At 39.8% G+C, this 23,446-nt stretch overlaps 1 protein-coding gene across 1 annotated transcript in view; it reads left to right on the top strand.

The window, feature by feature from the left end:
* CEP350 (centrosomal protein 350) overlaps positions 1-23,446 on the top strand; it is a 134,953-nt gene that overhangs the window by 61,554 nt on the left and 49,953 nt on the right. The window contains exons 13-26 of the mRNA XM_065409685.1: positions 1,259-1,428; positions 2,654-2,843; positions 11,022-11,236; positions 11,621-11,784; positions 12,457-12,567; positions 12,831-12,971; positions 14,301-14,437; positions 14,915-15,034; positions 16,640-16,806; positions 17,519-17,715; positions 19,478-19,662; positions 20,750-20,837; positions 21,231-21,377; positions 23,204-23,361. Of these exons, the coding sequence (XP_065265757.1) occupies positions 1,259-1,428; positions 2,654-2,843; positions 11,022-11,236; positions 11,621-11,784; positions 12,457-12,567; positions 12,831-12,971; positions 14,301-14,437; positions 14,915-15,034; positions 16,640-16,806; positions 17,519-17,715; positions 19,478-19,662; positions 20,750-20,837; positions 21,231-21,377; positions 23,204-23,361 (2,190 nt within the window). The remainder of the gene's footprint in view (positions 1-1,258; positions 1,429-2,653; positions 2,844-11,021; positions 11,237-11,620; positions 11,785-12,456; positions 12,568-12,830; positions 12,972-14,300; positions 14,438-14,914; positions 15,035-16,639; positions 16,807-17,518; positions 17,716-19,477; positions 19,663-20,749; positions 20,838-21,230; positions 21,378-23,203; positions 23,362-23,446) is intronic.

The following is a 23,446-nucleotide window of genomic DNA, read 5'->3' as shown; positions in this document are numbered from 1 at the left end:
AGTAACCGGCAAGAAGGAACTGAAGGGGGGTCGGGCTGGCAGGGGCTTATATAGATCGCCATTTTGGCGCCACTACAGGGGGCTCCCCAGCCGGCCCGGCAGGTAGCTGCTAGGGTAAAAGTTTCCGACATCCGTGCACGTGGCGCGCGCACACACCTAACTGGAATAGATAGGAGCAACACATCTCGAAGAACAACAGTTACAGAAAGGTAAGTAACCGTTTTATTCAAATTTCTTGCTGAATTTTTTTCAAAATTCAGCTACATCGAATTTTCCATCTTTATAGCTCAGATTTGAGGGGTTTGGAGACAGGTGAGAAGCGACAACCCTAACAACTTTTTGGGGAAGGAGGGCAGCAACATGTTTGTCTACAGTTTTTGTCTAGGCCTGAATAAGTGGAGGACAGAGCACATTTTTCATTTTCATTATATGGCTAGCTGTAAAAATGTTCTCTTACCGAAGAAAACAAATATTACAATTTAGCTTCTAATACAACTTACCACCTTTCACATAAGACTATCCCTTTAATTTTTTTCATAAATGCATGACCCTATTGAAAAAGTCTATAGTTCTACAAGTTTATCAATAATATCAGACGTCCATGTGTAATTTAGATTTCCATCAACTTAAGGGTAATACATATGTGTATCCAAATCTGTAATTGAATGCCCATAAAAACTTGTATCTGAAATTATGCAAATATCCGTCTTTTGTAATTTTACATCGGCTGAAATTCAGTACACTCAGAATCAGGTCTAAGGCCTGGGATACACTAGTGGGGTGGTTCGAACTAAGATACGCAACTTCAGCTACGCTAGTCGCGTAGCTGAAGTCGAAGTATCTTAGTTCGACGTACCTGGCCGTCCTCACGGCGGCGAGTTGACTGCCGCGGCTCCCTCGTTGACTCCGCTTACTCCTCCTGCCAAGGTGGAGTATAGGTGTCGATTCGCGGATCGATTTATCGCGTCCAGATGAGATGCGATGAATCGATCCCCGATACATCAAACACTGCCCGCTGATCCGGCAGGTAGTATAGTCGTACCCTAAGTTCTGAGTGTCCTAGCAACTTGCTACCAATATCTAATACCAAAAGTCATCTTGTTTCTCAAGATGGATTTGTAATGCGGCAATATGAAATTGGCCCTGATTTTAGTCATCTGTCTCCTCAAGAAAGTCATGTAGATTTCTTGTGGCATGGAAGAGAGGAGTTGGGAATCTTCTGCTAGTGTTTTTTGTTCTATGGCAGTATCAGTGGCAGCAGCAATTCCAGCATTCAAGAAGAGCTTCCCAGCAGGAAGTCTCCCCATGAACACCGATCTATAGAGCTAACCTCCCAGCATTCACCTGGACCCTGGTCTGCAGCATCTTCTCGCTCATCTGGATCTTCTAAAAGGAGAGGGAAAAAGGAAAGTAAGTACAGTGCCGAGTGTAGACTCACTTTTATCACTTTTGTCAGCTGGTTATATTCGTATGCTCACATTTTTAAAAGATTTTTTCTGGGATTATTTAGTGTGATTGATTAAGCATTTTCACTTATCCAGGGGTTGATGGTACAGCATCTGTAATCTAGTACCAGTATAGTAGGAAGCCTTGTTTACTCTTAACCCTGTATGAAAATGTCTGCTTCCATTACATTACTATTCTAAAGAGAAAGCAAATGTCTGTTTTCAGCAGTTACTTTCTCATGCTTTGACCATGTAAGATGCTCATTTGTAACTCAGTCTGTTACAAATTTGGTGAATATTGAAACCGAGTTGTTAATGCTATTTCTACCAGAAACCTCACTGTACAGTTTGGGGTGATCCTTTTTTTGGCCTTGTCATATAGTAACTTCTAAAAACAAACAGTTGAGAAACTTAATAGTATCGTGATAAAATGTGCTATATTAAGCAAACTTTCTAAAAATGACCTAGCTTTATTTTTTTATATAACCTAGGGATTATCCTCAAATTCTAAAATTAATTTTAAAAAATGCATTCAGCTGCTGTGAAATTAAAATAATGGCCACCCTATACAATATATAGTCCATCATTAGGCTATGAAACATCTGTAGCTTATGCATAAATAAATATCAAGCCTCTTACAGTAGTTTCTGTTACATTAGAAACGGAGCAAAATATGATTTGACAAATGGGAAATTAGTTTTATGCTTTTAAAAAAACAAATAATGGACAGTAAGATGAGAATACTAAATTTAAAATGTGGTTACAGTCAGAAAAGAAATTGTATCGTTGGAGGTTCCATATTTTCTCTGTGGCTTCTGTATCAGAATTCCTCAGTGTGCAAGTCAAGATAGGAATATTTCTAACCACCACCACCACCACCACCACAAAAACTGATATTTTCAGTTTAAGTTGCCTGTAATTGTGTGTGCAGTTGGGGTTTAGCTAACTATTTTGATGAAGAATGTGTGAGGCAGAACAGAATTGGCTATTATACATTCATGGCTGGATTGGCTCTGCAGTGCAACAGGCACTCTATTACTAAATTTAAGTAGATGTGATTCAGAACAGGAGCTAGTCTTGAGTAAAAAGGTGCCATATTTATTTAAGAGCACTTTAGGCTAGACAAGGCCCTTTTTAAGTGAGGGAAACGTTCACTCAATTGTTTCTTTGTAGCTAATAACTGCTGAACTTTGGATTATACTTTGCAGGGATAGAATCTTTCAATGGAAGTTCACACCACTTTCCTGTGGAAGACGACAAAATACTATCTGAGTCAGACCGTGGGTCCCAGCAAGCAAAGAAGTCCTTGCCTAATAGCAGAGTTTCTAATAGAGACCCTGAGCAGAACGCAGATACTGATAGCACTTTGGAAGAGTTGTCTGGACATTCTTTGATGAGGTAAAGTGGACCTTTATAAGACATCTTGCACATATTACTAGAACTTGGTGTTGAGTTTTAATATGTAGTGTGTAGTACAAGTGCAACCATAGTGTAGAGGTGTAGAAAGGATTTGCAGCTTGATCTGCTGTTTCAGTACTATATTGAATAACTTGGTATAAAAGTTTTAAATTATAGCCTGGCTCCTGAAAATTCTACCATCTATCTGGATAAGTTAGCAGTAGTAATTCACAACATTTATTAGTGAGACACCTGTACTTGGAATAAACATAGTTTGAAAGATGCTGTCTGATTCATTTTTAAAAATTAATCAATTTAAAGAAAATATTGAAGTTGACACTATCGTTCTGAGAGAGGACATAGAGTTTGAATATTATTTGTAGGTTTGTGGCAGCTTTTGTAATGAATACAGCTACCTCATTTCAGCACAAAAATGATCCTCAAGGTCTTGTCTGTCTTGTTTAATGCTCAGAAGGAAACTGTCAACTTCAGTTCTTTGAAATGGACTAGTTTAAAAGAATACATTTTCTGATGGAATACCCTTTAAACACAATGTTCTGAAAACCTTTTAATTTTTGTAAATATTTGAGAGTTTTTCTTAGGGCTGTCGATTAATCGCAGTTAACTCACACGATTAACTCAAAAAAATTAATTGCAATTAAAAAAATTAATTGCGGGTTTAATTGCACCGTTAAGCAATAGAATACCAATTGAAATTTATTAAATATTTTTGGATGTTTTTCTACATTTTCAAATACACCGGACCCTCGCTAGAATGTTGGATTTGGGATCCATGCGCGGTACCATGTTAATGTGGGGACTGCGTTAAAATGAATTGCAATTAAAGTAATTAAATTTGGGATCCATGGCCGCGACCGTGTTATATGTGAATTCGCGCTATGTAGATGCGCATTCTAGTGAGGGTCTATTGTATATTGATTTCAATTACAACACCGAATACAAAGCAAATAGTGCTCACTTTATCATTTTTACAGTGCAAATATTTGTAATAAAAATAATATGAACAAAAGAAATAGTATTTTTCAATTATTATTTAGCGTGTGCATAGTTCTCTAGCCAAGCAATAGCATCTTCAGTGGTGTGATTCAGTTCTTCTAGGCCACCACTGAACCTAGTCAGCAGGCATTCATCAACAATGTGTGTCATCGTCTGTGTTGCGCCACAGCTGCACAATGGGCTGTCACAAAAGGCCCAGCGATACTGGTTAGCTGCACAAAGACCTTGCCCGGTCCGGAACCTGTTCAACAGGGACCATTGGTGACGGGGCAGGTCAAAACCAGGCTGGCAGATTATGGGGTCATCAGCAAGGGACTGGTTGAGGATTATAATAGATATCCATTCCTCTCGCCAGAGTGTTTCCACCCTAATATCCTGGTATGGCGGATGAGACCATAATGGGCGATGTGACAGCAAACGTGTAGCTGGTGATTTTAAAAGATCATTGTGCAGTGGCAGGCTTGAGTTGATGCTTACTTTCTCCAGTAACTTGCCAGTGGCAACCTCTCATCTAATATAAGGAGGAGCAATATTGCTCAGAACTGGAAGCCATGGGAGTGGTGTCAGACGCAGGATGCCGGAGACGATCTGCACGGCGGCATGTAACTGCTTATCCACCAGTTTGGTGTGTGACGATCGACTCCATACTGGTGCACAGTACTCCCTCACTGAATACAAGGTGGCAAGAACTGACAGCCGCAGAGTTGGAGCACGGGCACCCCATGACGAACCTGCCAGTTTGCTAAGAAGGTTGTTACACATCTTAACTTTAGCTGCTGTCTTCTTCAGGTGGGCATGGCAACTAAGTGAGTGATCTAAGGTCACACCTAGATAGACCAGTTCTACTTCATGCTTCACCTTCTGACCATTCAGATAAACATTCAGTTCTCGGGTTGCGCTAGACTGTTTTTATGACGCTTGACTGAAGTAGCCAAGTCTTACAGTAGTCAGCTAACTTTAACATGTCCCGGTTTAAGATGGCATCAAGCTCGTGAAACATCAGGACTGGGTACCGCAACAGATGTCTGCGTAAATGAACTTTCGTGACTCCGTTGTTGGCAGGTCATTGATGTAAAGGTTGAATAGGGTCGGAGAAAGCACAGAACTCTGGGGTAACCCATTGCTCTGTCATCTCCAAGCACTCGTCTTCTCCCCCATATGGTCTTTGAATTGCCTATCACGGAGGAACAGTTCAACAATGCCTGTGACCCAAGGTAGCAGGACCCATGATACCTTCACGAGCAGGTCAGTGTGCCATACTGTATTATATGCCGCTGTTAGATCAATGAAAACAACACCTGTTTTCAAGTGTCTTTGGAAGCCATTTTCAACAAATATTGTCAGTGAGAGTACTTGGTTGCATGTGCTATGACCTTGGAGAAAGCCAGCTTGGTCAGGACTCAAAATTCTCTCTGTTGTAGGACCAGGCGCTCCAGTGCCTTGAAACGCACTTACAGTAATGATATGGTACAATAGCTTGATGCTTGACTTGAGTCCTTTCTAGGCTTTAGGAGGCCAATGGTTTTTGTGGTGCGCCATATCTTCGGTAGCCTGCCTTCACTGATGACCCTGGTGAAGAATTTCACAAGCCAGAGCTGAGCACAAGGGCCAAGGTTTTTCAGGAATTCTGGAAATATGTTGTCATAGCCCGCAGCTGTTCCACACTTGATGCTACCCAGTGTCTGTTACAGTGAATGGTTCTGGGCAGCTTCTGATCTGGTGTACACGTTTAAACCTACGCCATTCGTTCCTCACTTGTCTTCGCACCTGTTTCTCCAAAGGTGATCTGGCCACTTTAAGTAGGTATCCTGGTTGGGTGTCACAGAGGGTTGGCAGAGTGCAAGTGGCTGCTGTGCTACTCCAAGGCATTGGAGCAGACTCCAACACTTGCAGCTGGAGTGGGTAAAGCTCATTCGCTCGGTCATCTCCTCCCATCTGGCTCGGCGAGCAGTGTCCAATGATTCGATCAGATGGTCAGCGACTTCTGGGTCACCAGATGCCTCATACTGCTCAAGCAAGGCAGCGCTCTCCTCGTCAAAACGGGATGTCGACCAGGCAGCAACCACGTGGGATGGCTCTGCAGGCTGCTTTATAGATAGCACCACAGAAGCGATGGTCGGTCTCATTTACCAAGATATGCCAGGCTGGTATTGTCACCACACTCTTCTCCAGTGCTTCCCTATATTTTCCCCAGTCAGCCTTTTGGAAGTTCCACTGCTTCTTTTTGGAACTCTTGACAACTGGGAGCTGTAGCCCTATATGGATCAGCAACAATCTCTGTTGGCTGTGTGGAAAGTTATTCAAGACTTGGTATGTTGCTGGCTGAGGATGGCCATGAACTGAACTGACCCAGCACAAGTCAGGAGAATAGTCATGATCCCATCTAGAAGAATGGAACGTGCCTTGCAGCTTAGCATCATGGATAAGGGTGAGGTCATTTCGAGATGCTCAGGCTGCAAGTTGTTCACCGTCAGTGTCAACCTCCTTATACCCCCAGTCTGTGTGATGGCTGTTGAAGTCTCCAACATAGACAGCTGGGTGTGGCACACTTGGTAGAACCTGTTGGTTCCAGCTGATGCTTGGAGGCTTGTAAACATTTGCTAGCCAGATACCGCCAACCTGGATGGTGTCACAGAATTCAGTAGATAATCGCTGAGTGGCATCTGCGATATCGGCTCGAATGTATGTGGCTTGGCCGTGCTTTGGGTGTGCCACATGGCACAACAGGTCGAAGCCGTCGATACTGTAACGCCCGGCTTTGGCAGTTGCCGTGTGTGTCTTGCAAGCAAATTATATCGATAGTGTGTTGATGAGCAAGAACACTGAGTAAAGCATGCTTGGCAACTGACAAACCCTCCACGTTAGGTTGTAACACACGTAGAGCTGGAAGAGGTGACTCCTCAATTTTCAATTCACCTCACCCAAGTACCGTAGTGCAATCTCTTTATCATGAAAGTGCAACTTACAAATGTAGATTTTTGTTGTTGTTGTTACATAACTGTACTCTAAAACAAAACAATGTAAAACTTTAGCGTCCACAAGTCTACTTAGTCCTATTTCTTGTTCAACCAATCGCTAAGACAAACAAGTTTGTTTACATTTACGGGAGATAATGCTGCCCTCTTCTTATTTACAGTGTCACCTGTAAGTGAGAACAGGCATTTGCATGGCACTTTTGTAGCCGGCATTGCAAGGTATTTAAGTGCCAAATATGCTAAACATTCATATGCCCCTTCATGCTTCGGCCACCATTCCAGAGGACATGCTTCTATGCTTATGATGCTCGTTTAAAAAAAAAAGTGTTCATTCAATTTTTGACTGAACTGTATGTTTCCTGCTCTGTTTTACGCACATTCTGCCATATATTTCATGTTATAGCAGTCTTGGATGACCCAGCACGTTGTTCGTTTTAACAACACTTTCACTGCAAATTTGACAAAACGCAAAGAAGTTACCAATGTGAAATTTCTAAAGATAGCTACAGCACTTGACCCAAAGTTTAAGAATCTGAAGTGCCTTCCAAAATATGAGAGGGATGACGTGTAGAGCATGCTTTCAGACGTCTTAAAAGAACAACACTCCGATGCGGAAACTACAGAACCTGAACCACCCAGAAAGAAAATCAACCTTCTGCTGGTGGCATCTGACTCGTGATGATGAAAGTGAACATGCGTCAATCCAAAGTAGTGCGGACAGTTATTGAGTGGAACCCGTCATCAGCATAGACGCATGTCCTCTGGAATGGTGGTTGAAACATGAAGGGACATACGAATCTTTAGCACATCTGGCACATAAATATCTTGCCACGCCGGCTACAACAGTGCCATGCAAACATCTATTCTCTCTTTCAGGTGACATTGTAAACAAGAAGCGAGCAGCATTACCTCCTGACAGTGTAAACAGACTTGTTTGTCTGATTGGCTGAACAAGAAGTAGGACAGAGTGGACTTGTAGACTCTAAAGTTTTACATTGTTTTATTTTTGAGTGCAGTTTTTTATATAATTCTACATTTGTAAGTTCAACTTCCATGATAAAGAGATTGCATTACAGTACTTGTATGAGGTGAATTGAAAAATACTATTTCTTGTTTTTTTACAGTGCAAATATTTGTAAACAAAAATAAATATGAAGTGAGCACTGTACACTTTGTATTCTGTGTTGTAATTGAAATCAATATATTTGAAAATGTAGAAAACATCCAAAAATATTTAAATGAATGATATTCTATTATTGTTTAACAGTGCGATTAATTTTTTTATTTGTGCGATTAATCGCAATTAATTTTTTTAATCGTTTGACAGCCCTAATTTTTCTACCTCACTGTTGATGTTAAGAACAGCCTTTAGGGTGCACCCAAGTGCAACATCAAATGTGCTCAGGCTTACCCCTCTTTCTCCTATTTTTTCTTTCTGGATATATGCCTATCTGTTGACTTTTCAGATTTAGTTTCAGTTTTGTTGCAGCTACTATGGGTAAAAACCTTTGTGCAGGGGCTGTGAAAGTGTGTGTGTGAGTTCTTCTCCCTCACCCCCGTCAGAACATTGCATCAGTGGTGGTGACGTACCGGTATATGAGACTGGAAGAGCAACTGATGAACAAAACATTGAAACAGACTCCACGCTATGCTGCCAAATTTACAAAATAAACGTGGAAAAATTAGAGACTTTTTTTTCTCTAGACTGCTTAATTATGATAGGCCAGGTCTACACTAACCCCCTAATTCGAACTAAGGTATGCAACTTCAGCTACGTGAATAACGTAGCTGAAGTTCGAAGTACCTTAGTTCGAACTTACCTCGGTCCACACGCGGCAGGCAGGCTCCCCCGTCGACTCCGCGGTACTCCTCTCGTCTAGCTGGAGTACCGCAGTCGACGGCGAGCACTTCCTGGTTCGACTTATCGCGTCCAGACAAGACGCGATAAGTCGAACCCAGAAGTTCGATCGCTCGCCGCCGAACTACCGGGTAAGTGTAGACCTACCCATAGTCTTAGGTGTTATCTGTAGTAATAGCAGGTGCAAAATAGAAGTGATTTTCAAATTAACACTGTCCCTTTTAATCTTCATTTCTATACCAAACAACTGTAAAGAAAACCCTGGCCAATACAGGCATCTTTTAGTTTAATTGCTGAAAAGGCACTGCAGCTAGCTTTTCTTTTTCCATCTTCACAAAGAGGAGTCTGTAAGAAGCTAAAAGAAATAGGCAGACTACCTATAAAGAGCTGTTGCAATCTCTGCCAGTAGAAACCACAAGAATGTCTCTTTGGCTGGGGTGACTGTGGGCTCCCTGATGAATGAGTTTATGACAGTGTGATGTTTTGTGCAAAGATGGGTTGCTGCTCCAAAGGAGTATAGTGGGGGAGAGAATTTAATACCCATCCTTGCTGCTGTTGCAGTTCATGTTTCCATTAACCATGTCATTGAAACTAAAATCTTGTCTCAAATAGCCTAAAAAGACATGCAAGTTAGTTTTCATGTGTCTGTTCACTGAGTGCATACAGAGTGATTGTGATGAATTGGCTTAGTTTAGTTGAAATATTGAACCCAGTATTGGGTTTGAAAACCACCTCCTGGCCTAATGAGACGATGAAATGAGTTGTGCCATTGTTTTAATGTGTGTCTGGGAGGCTTCCCCATGATTTAAGCATTGACTGTTGATCATCTTTGCTTTCATAATTTTGGAATGTTAACATTTTTGTATGTATTTGAATCATTTTCTGAAAGTTTTTGGAAAGCGATGTACAGAAACTTCCCTCCACAGGCAGTTTTCATGTTGTATTTTATTAACTACACCTCTACCTCGATATAACGCTGTCCACGGGAGCCAAAAAACCTTACTGCGTTATAGGTAAAACCGCATTATATCGAACTTGCTTTGATCCGTCGGAGTGCGCAGCTCCGACCCCCCCTCCCCCCCCGGAGCACTGCTTTACCGCGTTATATCAGTATTCGTGTTATATCGGGTCGGGGTAGAGGTGTATTACTATTTTAATGCAAATTTAGGACTCTTTGGCATTTACCTCATTTTGCAAAGGGAGATTAATATTTAAAGGTAACAGCTCTGTCATAGCCACTTGCACCTCTAGAGCATTTCTAAACTGTAAAGGACTTCTATAATGTCAGGTTCTTCTGTAGGTTTAATTAATTTTCTGTAGGTAAAATTAAGTTCTTGGCCAAGACTTTCAAAACGAGGTGCCTAAAGTTAGACTCCTAAATCCATATTTAGGCGCCTGAATGTGGCCTGATTTTCAGAAGTGTCAAGTTCCTATCAATTTCATTGGAATTTGATAGGAGCTGCTGGATAATCAGGCCACTCATTCTGGTGCCTAAGAATAGAATTAAGGGGCTAACCTTAGGCACTTATTTTTGAAAATCTTTGCCCCATGGTACAGAGAGAAGTTTGTATCTATGGGATAGTCAAGGAGTCCTATCACCTTTTGATGTAGTTATTTATGTGAAGGATTATAGGGTAATTTCTACAGTATGTTACTGGCCTTGATACTTTAATGACTGTTTATAAATTTGACTCATATGAGATTTTTTTCTCTGTTTAGAACCTGTAAGTAATCCTTGTTCCTTTATTATTTATATACTAACTATGCTTGATACTATAGAACAGGGGTCGGCAACCTTTCAGAAGTGGTGTGCCGAGTCTTCATTTATTCACTCTAATTTAAGGTTTCGCATGCCGGTAATACATTTTAACGTTTTTAGAAGGTCTCTTTCTATAAGTCTATAATATATAACTAAACTATTGTTTTATGTAAAGGAAATAAGGTTTTTAAAATATTTAAGAAGCTTCATTTAAAATTAAATTAAAATGCAGAGCCCCCCAGACCAGTGGTCAGGACCCGGGCAGTGTGAGTGCCACTGAAAATCAGCTCGCGTGCCGAAGGTGCCATAGGTTGCCTACCCCTGCTATAGAACAACTTTATCAAAATGTGTCCCAAAGTGGAATGCATGTGTAACATCCCTGTAGTGAGCCATTTCTTAAATGCAGGGTAGGCACCTGCAAATCATAGGAGAGCATTCCTTGTACATAGTCTGTTCAAATGTAGACAAACAGGGGATTTAGCTTATTACTATGTAAACTGTCATCCTTGCACTTAAATGGCTGGGCATTGGAGAATACTGATCTTTTTCTGGTTTGATTTTTCTGTCAGTCTCTCAGACAAGGGAAGGTCCCAGAAGACCCCAACCTCTCCCCCATCTCCAGGCTCCCAGAAACTGTTACAGTTTGACTCTCTAGGAAATACAGCGGAAAGAGCCAGGTCCCCTGCAGGCTTTCCTGGGACTACAGCTTCAGGGTTCAAGCCCAATGTACCCATCTCTGACTTGAGCCTGGGAACTAGCAGGACAGGAGCAGCAGCAGTGGCTGGTGAGCTGGCTCCATTCAAGCCCAACTAATTCCATAAAACTTCCTCTTTTTTTTTTTCTCTCTTTGTATTTATGTATAGTTTCTATGATGCAGGCTAAGGGCTTGTCTACACTTGAAATGCTACAGCTGCAGTGCGACAGCTGCAGTGCTGTAGCACTTCAGCACAGACACTCGTGTCGTTGTAGGTAATCCACCTCCCCAAGAGGCAGAATTCTTCTGTCAACCTAGCGCTGCCTACACAGGGACTTAGGTTGGCTTAACTACATCATTCATGGGGTGTGGATTTTTCACACCCCTAAGCAGGATAGCTGGGTCGATCTAATTTTTTGTGTGTAGACCAGCCCTAAATCCTATAAATGTTAAATAGTAAGTATTCTCTTACAGGATCCATGCGCTTCTCTCCTGCTGGTCTCCAGCATCGTTTGTCAGCAGAGCTCAACTACCTGAGTGCCATTGAGGAATCTGTACGACAACTCTCAGATGTAGAACGAGTGCGGGGCATATCACTTGCCCAGCAGGAGAGTGTTTCACTGGCTCAAATCCTAAAGGTGACTGGAAACTTTCTTTTACTTGCTTTAACCCTCTTGTTCTGTATTTTGTGAGGAAAAAATAACCAAAGCATTGTAATTGAAATAGTTCTGCTGCTGATTTGAAACAATCCACAGCTGAGGTGATGCAGTCTATTTGAAAATGTCCAATATATTCTAAGATCAATACCTGCATCATCTTCCCTGTTCTTATCAACACACCAGTGGTGAGTCAGGAGCTCCTACCATTAGTATGTCATTGGCTGAAATAATTGTTTTTACTGCATATCATGATAAAACTAGAATTTATTTACTTGCTAGGTTTGATACTTGGCCCTTAGGCAACAAATGGTGGTTGTTCAGGCTGGGTTCTTGGTCTTATTCTGGGTATATCTTGGTTGAAATCTGCTCCTCTTGACAAGATTAGCTACTTCCCAAAGCAGAACAAGCAAACCTTTCAGATTCTGATTTCTTTTGTACCCAGAGGGAAAGGGTGGGAAGGGGTATACATAGTTGTCAGCTCCCTCACCAACAAGATATTGGTGCCAGAAGAGAGATTGAAGGTTTGACTTTAGCACAGGAAGCTTCAAATAGAGCAGCATTCTGACTGTCAGTTAGCTACAGTTAGTGGGGTGGGTTGTGGAATCTAAATGCAGATTCCTTTACTTAACACTAAAATGTCTCAATCTGTAGGCACAGCAGCAGCGACATGAGCGGGACTTGGCTCTTTTGAAACTCAAGGCTGAGCAAGAGGCTTTAGAGAGTCAAAGACAGTTGGAGGAAGCGAGGCAGAAAGCGGCTCAGGTAATGCCTACCTTCAAAAAAATATGAAGTGCGTAAGAGACAGCGCTTTGAATCTGTAAGTAAACCTGTGTCCAGAAATATTCTTAATGTGAAGTCCATGGATGGTCTGGAATGGGTGAAGGAATTTGAAGTATCTGACCAAAACACATTAGAGACAAATCTTAATTTCAAACTGATTTTTTTTCTTTAAGGCTATAAACTCAAAACGAATAGTAATACTACCCACCAAGAGTAATTATAACCTTGCTGTTTTTTCTTTATAGGCCCATGCAGAATCTCTGCAGCATCTGGTCCAGTCACGACAGGAAGCAGCAGAAGCACTACAGGAGACGACATGTAAAATTGCAGCCCAGCAGGTGGAAGCTGCTTTGCTCACCACGGATGCAGCTCGCCAGATCCGTGAGGTGCGATTCTGTATGAAAGACTTGATGAAAATGTTCCATTGCCAAGTTGTCTTGCTACTAAAACATTCACTCTTCCGTGTAGCTTCTTCACCTTTGCAGCATGCCAGTGCTGGGAGGATATTCAGTAGAACTTCTGGCACTGCTATTTAGAAAAAAGTGAGTGGGCTTCTTATAATCCCCATGCACTCCCCAGAGCATCTTACTAAAAGATAAGAACGATTCAAAGAAAGGGAAGTCATGGTCAAGTTGATAGGCTAGAGAGAGAGTTTTTGGATCCATGTTCTGAAGAAACTAGGGCAAAACTGAATTGAATGTCCATAGAGTTAAATGGATCATAATGATGTATAGTGAATACCTGTCGTCAATGCACCAAGCACATTTGCTGGGCACACACCATACTTTCCTTAAGTATAAAGGGAGTTAAGTTTTCCCACTATTTTCAATAATGTGCATATATATGTATACAAGAAGACATGATGGTGTGATGCAAGTTTATCAGTGTGTGTTTAAGGTTGCTACATTACTCACGAATGATGAAGACATGAGCAAGTTATTCAGATCATCCCAACCAAAAATATTTTATGCTGCCACACTGTCTGTTCTGCATAAGCCATATATTTTACAGAAAAACTATTTTAGAAATTTATTTAGTAAGTTCTTGAAAAATATTATTGGAACTGATTTTTTTTGTACCCATTCACCAAGCTTTTAGTCTCCCAAGTCTGAACGTACAGACCTCCTGAGGAAGAGGAAGATTTAAAACTAGTAAACATATTTTGATATGTTTGATATATTTTGTATACCTGATTAGAAACAAGTTCCTTATTCCATTGAAAAGAGGAAATTCCTGGGTTTCTGATTATATAATACCATTTCTAGCCCTGATGGTTTGCATGATATTGGACCATAAAATTGACACTTGTTCAAGACTAGTCATAGTCCGTCTCACTCATCAGACAAGTGTAATTTTTGGGGAAAGAAGAAAATGATATTTGTGGCAGATTTTCTTAAAAAAATAAATCTGTTAAGCTGTTTGGAGTTTTGGAATGTTTGTCTAAGTGAAGTTCATTTAGTGAGCAGAGTTCAGGTTAGTTGGCCAAAGTAGCATGGTTGATACAGTTTATCACATGGCTTTTCCCACTGTGTGTGTGTGTAAATAAAAAATAAATGTACAGAGCAATCTGCTCCTCTTTCTTAGTTGAAATTGACCCATCTTTAAGTGTAAATCATTCGTATATCATGGTGATGTGTGTCGTATATATGCCTGCAACAATTTAAGAGTTTCACATAGGGAATGCAGCTGTGTATCAAGTATATTCCTGTATTCAGATGACAGAGTTGGCACGAACACAGATCTCAGATGCAGTCAGTGCTCCAGCAGCTCCGATCACCACACTGTTTGACCATCAGCGGCAACATCATTCAAAGTTCATGAAAGAGCTCAGAGATCGAGCCGATACAAACAGGTATTTGACCAATACAACCTCTCACAAATGTAGCACTTTAGGAAAAGCAGTAGCAGTTGTTGTGGCCTCTTATACTAGTTCTCCCACCATTTTTTAGTGAAAACCTTATGGGGCTTTAATGAAAGAGCATTATATAAAGGAGTTCTATGTGGATAGAGTAGATAGACTAGGAAGATGAACTTAGCTTAATGTAAGAGTACAAAGACAGAATTTTTTTCCATGGTTTACACATCATCTGTTCTGTAAAGGGTTGTACATAAGTGAGAAGTGAAACTGTTTACTCTTTTACTTGGATAGTTTTCATCCTGTTTAGTTTTGTCTGATTTAACTGCCCTATCCTTTTTTAAGTCCTCCAGTCTCTTTACTCAACAGACCCTTATTTCTCCTATTAAATTGAAGTAAATTGTAAAAACCTTTCTTTTTTTATTCTTTATTCCAAGACTACTCAAATTTATCCAGAACATTTTCCTTTGACAGGAAAAATGAATCTGGAACCCCTTCACAAAGTAAAGAGAAGACAGCTGACTCAAAGCAGACATACTCCCCGTTATTTGATAGTTACTCAGAATCCTCAAGATCCAAGAATCATGATCAGAGGTGAGAAGAGATTAAATTATGCCATCAATTTCTACTTTAAAAGTGTAGTAAAGTAAAAATACATACAAATGAATGCTCTGGAAAACTGGTATCTATTGGAATTTTAACTTGCCCCCAATGAAAGTTTCTTCTTAATTCCCAGTAGTTGGAGATTGGTTTATGTCCCAAAGCTTGAAGGTTTCTATCCCTTCCAAAACTGGTTTGTTTGTTTTTAAATATTTACTACTATAACTCTGGATATTAGTGTTATTTATATAAATAATCCTTAATCTAATATTTTTGTGTGTTTCCTGCTAAGCTCTGTGCCTCAAATGAGAACTTGTTGCAATGTATTCCACAGTCTCGTGGTGTGGTGTGAAGATATTTTTTTTCTATTTTAAATTTGCCACTGTTTAATTTCATTGAATGTCCCCTTGTTCTTCCTGTCTCATGAAACAAGAACGGAAACTCTCTTCTGCCTTCTCTATACCATTAATTATTTTGTATATTTTTTTATCTTGTCCCCTTTCTGCCATGTTCCCATTTGTGTCCTTTCTAAGGTAAACAGTACTAATCTTTTCAATTTCTCTTTGTATGAGATTTTTTCCATGTCCCTAATCATTCTTTTGTTGCCTTTCTCTGAAACCTCTCTGATTCTGTTATATATGTTTTGAGATGGGGTAACTGGAACAGTGAATGGTATCCCTGGTGAAGACATACCATTGATCTATATTATTGCTTTACAATATATGTCATATTCTGTGTTCCATTCTTCATATACCCTGACATTTGATTTGTTTTTATTTGGCAGCTGCTCTGCACTGAGCAGAAGTCTTCATTGAGCTGTCTACAGGTGCCTAGGTCTCCTTCCTGGGAGCTATTTGTTAATTTAGAACCCAGTAAGGTGTATGAGAACCTTCTGTTGTTCCATCCATTATTCATGATCTTGAATTTGTCAACACTAAATTTAATCTTTCATTATATTGTACATTCTCCCCTAGTTTGGTTAGGTCCCTCTGAAGTTCCTCATAGTTGTGTCTGGTCTTGACATATATAAATAACTTTGTGTCTTCTGCATATTTTACCACCTCACCAGTAACTTTTTATCCAGAGGAAAATTGACCACTTATTCCAACTTAGTTTTCTGTCTCTTAGCTAGTTTGTTTCCCCTCCCTAATAATAATAATAAATAATTTAAAAAGCTTAACCCTCCCCCCCCCAAAAAAAAAAAAACTTTAAAGACTTGTAAAAGGGAATGATTGGCATGATTTATCGTCAGTACCCATTGCAGGGTAAAAGATGTGCACACTTACAGGCTTGTTTGTTTCCCTGGCTGTTCCTTTCTATCTTAGACCAGAAGTGAGAACTTTCAGTGTGGATTTCCAATTTAGTTAGGCCTTGGATTTTGCAGTAGCCAAACTGTGCTTTTGTTTAACCTAAGTATTTTTTTAACTAGGATTTTTACTCAGTAAGAGATAAGATGAGAATACAAACTTTTTTTTTTTTTCCTTCAGTGTTGAAGGAGTGAACAAGCAGAACTGTCAAGTACCTGTGCAACATTTCTATGTCTTGGTTCTGGTGGAGAAAAGCAGAAACAAGTAAAAAGTGTTTGTTCTTGTTAAATAGTAGCAGCAGCAGCCGGCAGGAGAGTCCTTCAGTTCCTTCTTCCAAGGAGAATGAGAAGAAGCCCTCCCGACGTGAAAAGACGAGCAGCTCCATAGAAGAGCAGGCTCGTACTGGTGTGGATGATTCCTTGCGGAGCGATAGTATTCCATCACTACCAGATGAGAAAGGTTAGACATATTCAAGATCCTTGGTGAAGCTAGAGGTAGTGCCTTGGAATTAAAGTCTTTGAGATAAGTGGAGGGGGAATGCAAGTGAAGAAAGATGAGCCTCTGGACTAAGTGGTAGTCTGTGAAGAGATAACAGAGGATGACACAGTGGGAAGGAATCATTTAAACTGTTCTGTATTTAGGGGGCAATTGATTTCATAGGCTGTTCTATTTTCTGTTAATTTAACTGTTGCCAGATGTTCATTTACTGTTATACCAGAATATATGCTGAAGGCCAGATATTTCAGCTACCATAAAAATGCATTTGTATAGTTATTAAAAAAAAAATTCAGACTGTGAAGTGGCACTGGATACCTTCCGTTTGAAGCCTTCATTAGCTAAATAATACTATTAATTAAAAATTGTCTGATATTCTACTTCATTATAATCTCCAAGGCAAGGGATGACCACACATTTTTCTAATAGGCTTTTTCTGCAGGATGTTAAGTGTAGTTCAGACTATTATTTTTATTTTGGCTTATACATTTTTCACAGTATTAGCATTCATTCTGTGATATAACATTTTTGCCCATTATTTAGCTGAATTATTCAGTCTGAGTTTCCACACAACACTTTATACCTTTGCTGAGGCTAGATCCACTTCAAAGCCCATTGTGTGCATAATGAAGACTCTCACTGGAGAATAAACTCTTTTTTCTGATTCCTCCCTCAGACTCAGCTTCCATTGCAACAGAGTATTCCCTGAAATTTGATGAGTCCATGACAGAAGATGAGATAGAAGAAAAGTCTTTCCGGTCTTTGCTACCTTCTGAGAGCCATCGCAGGATTAACATGGAGAAGAAACGAGGTCATCGGGACGATTCTGATGAGGAAGTCTCCCCAGAAAAGACAGCCCTGTCATCTGTCAAGGTAGGTCTCAAATACCATGCAACTGTAGTTACGGAGAATAAATACAGTTGAAGTTCTTCCCTAGGTGAGATACTCAATCTGTTGGTGACTTTGAAATGAACCATCTTTTGTCAAGTTATGCTTGCAAACTTTAGGATGTTTCTTTTCCTGTAAAACACTCAAAGGATAATTGTATATACGAATTGTGCCAAATGTAAAGCTAATAGAGAATGAAGCTTTCCCTCTTGCACTGAATTTCAGTTGTACATAATAGAACTTGTTTAACATTTTGCCTTTAAAAAAAAAAAAACCTTTTGAAATCACATAATAAAACTCTGATAAAAAGTTATTTAGCTTTCAAGTCAGGCACTTGAAAATTACAAAATGCCAGAACTATGATAGGCATAGGCAACCTTAAATCAGGCATTTCCAAACGTTTGATTGCAACCTAAATAATGTTTTTACCATTATATTTTTATGTAATCTTTCAACTATTTCAATAAACACTTATGAATGTGCACTTAATACAAACTTTCCTAACAACTATCCCAGTGTCTCCCCACATTATTATCCTTCAAACAAAAACCTTTAACTTAGAATTAAGCAAATCACATCAACGCAGTTGCTGAAAATCTAGAAATCACATTTCCCCAACTATGTACTTGTCGCTTTTCCTTCTTCTGTACATCCATCAAATACCCATACCACTCAGACCTATTCCATCACACTCACCAGCAAATATGCAGCCCTCATCCTGCCACTCCCACCAGTTCAGCCCCTATTATTAACAGGGCGGGAGGCAAGAAGATTTAAGAGACTTGTTGCTAAAGGTGCTTCAACTCTGGTCCAGAGGTGACTTTCCTTCTGACAAACTTCTAGTGGTTCACCATGGTCCCAGTTTGTTGGGCTTTGGATGTTCCAAGCCCAGCTGACCTACAGTTGGGCAGGGTTAAGATTTACCAGGGAGGATATGTGAACAGGGATGTGGCATGGAAAGCACTCTCCTATTGTGCCACTTCCCCCAATAGATCAACAGACTTTTTGGAACTGTCATCTAGCTATCAGTTGGCTACGGTAGTTTTGTAAAACGAAATATAGAAGCCTTTAGCAAAGGATAAAGCTGAAACATGTAAGTAGAAAATCTACCCTGTGTTTGAAGCATTTAAATGTATTCAATGCTGTTGTGTTTGGGGCACATTTCTCTGCTTCTCTGTTGCTTTGTGGCCTTGTCAGCCACAATGGAGAAAAGAAAATAAACTAAAAATGGCATCAAAATTTTTTAAAAAATCCAAATGTCCCTACACCAGGAAAAGCACTAACAGTTTTTCAGGTGAAAAAGACATTTTCAAGTGGATGTAAAGAACAGACTAACAGCTTGGGGAAATTAATCTTTACATTAATGTAAGATGTTGGAAAGTTAAGACTGAGCTCAATTTATAGGGAAAACTCTTTGTCGGTGTGTGGCATGTAATTCTCAGCCTGTACTTTAAATGTAGCATCATTGTCTAACAGTAAGGTAGCTCGTTGTCCTTGTAAAATGAAACAAACAAACCCACACCACCACCAAATGGGGATCTCAACTTGCCCCTCCCTCTTCTGTTTCATACCATCTCTTCAAATATCCCCTGGTATGAGTTTCAATCTCCACATGTAGTTGGGTACTGGTATTGTATATGCAGAATGCTGGCCCTCGTCCTCTTTCACTTAGATAATTTGGGTCTGATGAAATATTACTTGAGGTCCTTTTTGTGGGGATTAACTGGAATTTCTCTTGCCTCACCAGGAGCTAAGTATGCCATTCTCGGGGGGGCAGGATAGTTTCTCTAAATTCACCATGGAGATGGTACGGCAGTATATGAAGGAAGAGGAAATGCGAGCAGCTCATCAGTCTTCACTGCTTCGGCTCCGTGAAAAGGCACTGAAAGAGAAAACCAAGGCTGAGTTAGCCTGGCTGGAACACCAGAAAAAGTAAGAGAACTCTGAAGATGTAGTCTCACTGACGATTCCTGCACTTGTGCTTCTACCTGGGTATTTTTTTATGGCTTCTTCATGTTCTGTTTTTTAAATTCGATTAAGTGTTCTTTGTAAACTCTTCATCTAAAATCACCGTATACATATAACAAATGTGAAAATGATGCAATAGGCACGTGTATTCTCCAGTTTAAATTCAGTACTGTTCAATAAAGAGAAGCTTGTCTACACAGTAAACTGCGAGAGATGATGATTGTCTTTATATGTTCTTTTTATTTAAATATTGCTTCCTGAGTTAAGGTTCATAGTGGGGAGGGTGCAAGGAGGACATGACTATTCCCTCGTAGATTGACAAAGCAATTAATTGTATAGCGTCACTAATAAAGTCCCACCTGAAATAACTTTTTCAACTCAAGAGGAACCATTTTCTTTCAACTCTAAATTTTTCTGTTACAACCACATGCAATGTATTCAAACCTTAAATATGCTGCTGCTGCTGCTTCAATTATCTTGTACTGAGACTTCTGTCTCATCTCTTTTATGTGCATTTTGATACTGTCTCAACAGTAATAGTGGTATTAAGGTCACCTGATTTCTCCCCCCCCCCCTCTAAAATTCCCGTACCACCAACCAGCAAAGGCCCTGTGTTGCCGTAAACAACCATAACTGTTTCCTTTACTCTAGGATTTCATGTGTCAGGCAGGGAACTATTAGAGAGTGACCTGAAGCATTGTTTTCACTCACTGTCTTTCAAATGACTGTGCTGTGAATATCTGGCCTGGGCATGAGAGACAATGTCTGGCATCACCTACATTGACTCTCTTTTAACTTTTTATGCCTTTGCTACAGAATTGTATCTCAAACAGAGCCAAACTAAATATAGCAAAACTGATTCTGTTTAGACCCTAAAGAACATAGGATAGTTCACCGAAGAGAATATTCATGATGGAGTTTTGACATGCAAAATGGTGCTACTCTGTTTTGGAGATGTAAGATTGCAGAGTAGAAAAGTATTGCTGTATTTGGAAGCAAGAGAAATTAAGGCTATTTATTTATTTCTTCCCTTCCCCCAATCTTCTTGCAGACATTTACGAGACAAAGGAGAGGATGACAAGATGCCACCCATCCGAAAGAGACAGCGTGGTCTGCTATTGAGGCTGCAGCAGGAGAAGGTAAATGCTGCCCTATAGAAAAATCCAGTTGAATCCATCGTATAGTCGCTGGACAGCTCTGACATTGTATAGATATTTGAGTATTGAACAAGAACCACCGAACCAGGTCCTTGGATCCTAAGCGTATTGTGGTTCTCATTATTATTATTTTTATTTATTTGTATTATAATAGCATCTAGCATTAACAAGTTGAGCCTTTTACACCAGGACACAGTTATTAGTGGTGGTATAGTAATTGATCAGCTGTCCTTGCTCTGAGAATAACTGAACAAAATTATCAAAATAACATAATGCCTTGACTAATTATATGGCACAGGCCTTACGGCAGCCTCAGCATGCATTCCAGGCAACTGTCACTACAGTTCTTTTGCTGCATCTTTTCTACCTTTAAAGGCGGAAATTAAGCGTTTGCAAGAGGCCAATAAGGCAGCTCGGAAGGAGAGACAACTGATACTTAAGCAGCAGGAGGAGATAGAACGAATCCGCCAGACTACCATGAAACTGCAGGAAAAACTGAAGTCTGCGGGGGAAAACAAGCTGGTAAGTAACATTACAGAAGCTGTATCTTACTACTTGGAGCCAACCCATTCCAGTGGTAATTGACTTCAGTGTTATAGGAATGAAAAGTTATCATGTTGAATATATAGCTTACAGACTTGCTTCTCCTCCTCCTAAATCTTCCCTCATCCCTTGGGTTTATGAGCAATTTTGTCTGTTTGATCTGTTTAATTTATTGTGGAAGGAAAATCAGCCATATGGCAATGACTTTCAAAAGATGTTTATTTTTTGAACTGGATAGCAAATGATGTTAATTGTCAAGATTTTCAAAAGTTACTAGTAATTTTGGGTATCTTGATTTATGGATGCCAGCTTGAGACACTTTAAAAGGGTCTGATTTTCAGAAAATGCTGAGTTTTTGCCCTTTGAAAATCAGGCTGTTTTATGGAGTCCCAAGTTAGGCCCTGAAAAATTGAGGTACCCAAAGTCACTTTTGAAAATCTTGACTAATAAAACCAGTTTTCCTTACTATACATTTCTGGTTTAATTTGGAGAGACTAAAGCTTTCTGGTGATTTTAGACGATTTAATTCAGTCTTCCAGTTGCACAGGATATAAGAGATTAGGGACCTAAAATGGCGGGAAGCCTCTGTATCATGGGCAATACCAGATGCTGTGCTTCCTGGATGAAAGACCTCTTTGGAAAGTGAACATACTTGTTACAGTACAGGATTGTTGACTATCGCAGCAGCAGGATTCTTGGACTTTCCAGACCATGCAAAGAGTGCATTCACTGTGAGTAAGAGGAAGCAAAAGAAAGGCATGGTCATCTAGGAAAGAAAGAAACCCATGTAGTTAACTTGTTAAATAAGTCCTTGTTAGAGACTGAGGAAGGTAAAATGTAGAATCGAGATTCTATAGAAAGAATGTAAAGTAAATAAGGTTTTTAAAATATTTAAGAAGCTTCATTTAAAAATTAAATTAAAATGCAGATTCCCCGGACTGGTGGCCAGGGCCCGGGCAGTGTGAGTGCCACTGAAAATCAGCTCGCGGGGCTGCTTTTGACACGCGTGCCAGGGGTTGCCTACCCTGCTATAGAATATATCCTACCCACAAAGGGAGGAAGAGAACAAGACTGAGAAAAAGACATGAGAGATGGGTGGAAGCGCAATACTTTGAAATATGTAGGTAGTATGGTTTGAGGTCTTGACCTTTAGTCTTGCATGTTTCTTTCTCCAAGTTGAAAAATAGGAGAGATCACCTTACAGATGCTAAACTCTTTACAAAATCTAAGATGAGGCTTTATTCTAGTAATATGGAAAGGATTACTCAGTATTTAAGAAACTATCAGTGGAGAACTTAAGTTACAGAGCAGCAGAGTACTGAAGGGATTTATGCTGAATTTTAAAAATTGTTAGTATATGAAATAAGCTACCAAGCATCTGCAATAAGAACTAGTGCCTCAAGTTTCTAAAGTATTGTCAGATTGGTGTTGGGTGGGAGATAAATATGGGGTAAATTAATAAAATAAAAAAGAAATTTGAAAAGGTTAAATAAAAAGAATTACCTGCCTTCTTTTTGGCTCTACAGTTTTCTCAGTAGAGGTTTCTTATGGATTTATTTTCTGATTGCTTAAAATTCCATTGTGTTTGAGTTTTAGTAACCTCAGGATAAACTCTAGATAGACTGCTTGGGTCCAAGGATTAACCTGACTAAAGCGGTATGGTAATAACTATTGTTTACAGGGCCAAATTTTGTGTTTGACGCTGGAGAAAGGAGGAAAGCGGATCAATATTCAAAAAGTTATTTTCTCACTCTTCACTCCAAGCCCATGATACTTTTCTTAATTTTGTTCTGCTTTTGTTGTAGGAGGTTCGCAGTGAGGATGATATAAAGCAGAGCAATGCTTCCAGCCCACTTCCAACTGATGTAGAGACCCGCAGCCCTTCCCCAATCTCCATCTCCAGTAGTGAGACTAGTAGCATCATGCAGAAGCTCAAGAAAATGCGTAGCCGAATGGATGAAAAGTAACTATTTTTATAAAAGTTTTGTTTATTTTAATAAAACTAGTAGCAGAAAATAAGTAAATGCTTTGCTTTATTAGCAATAGAT

The sequence above is a fragment of the Emys orbicularis genome, chromosome 8 (genome assembly GCF_028017835.1).
Source record: "Emys orbicularis isolate rEmyOrb1 chromosome 8, rEmyOrb1.hap1, whole genome shotgun sequence".
Classification (NCBI taxonomy): domain Eukaryota; kingdom Metazoa; phylum Chordata; order Testudines; family Emydidae; genus Emys; species Emys orbicularis.
Note: the sequence above shows the minus strand (reverse complement) of the source record. Positions and strands in the feature narration are given on the sequence as shown.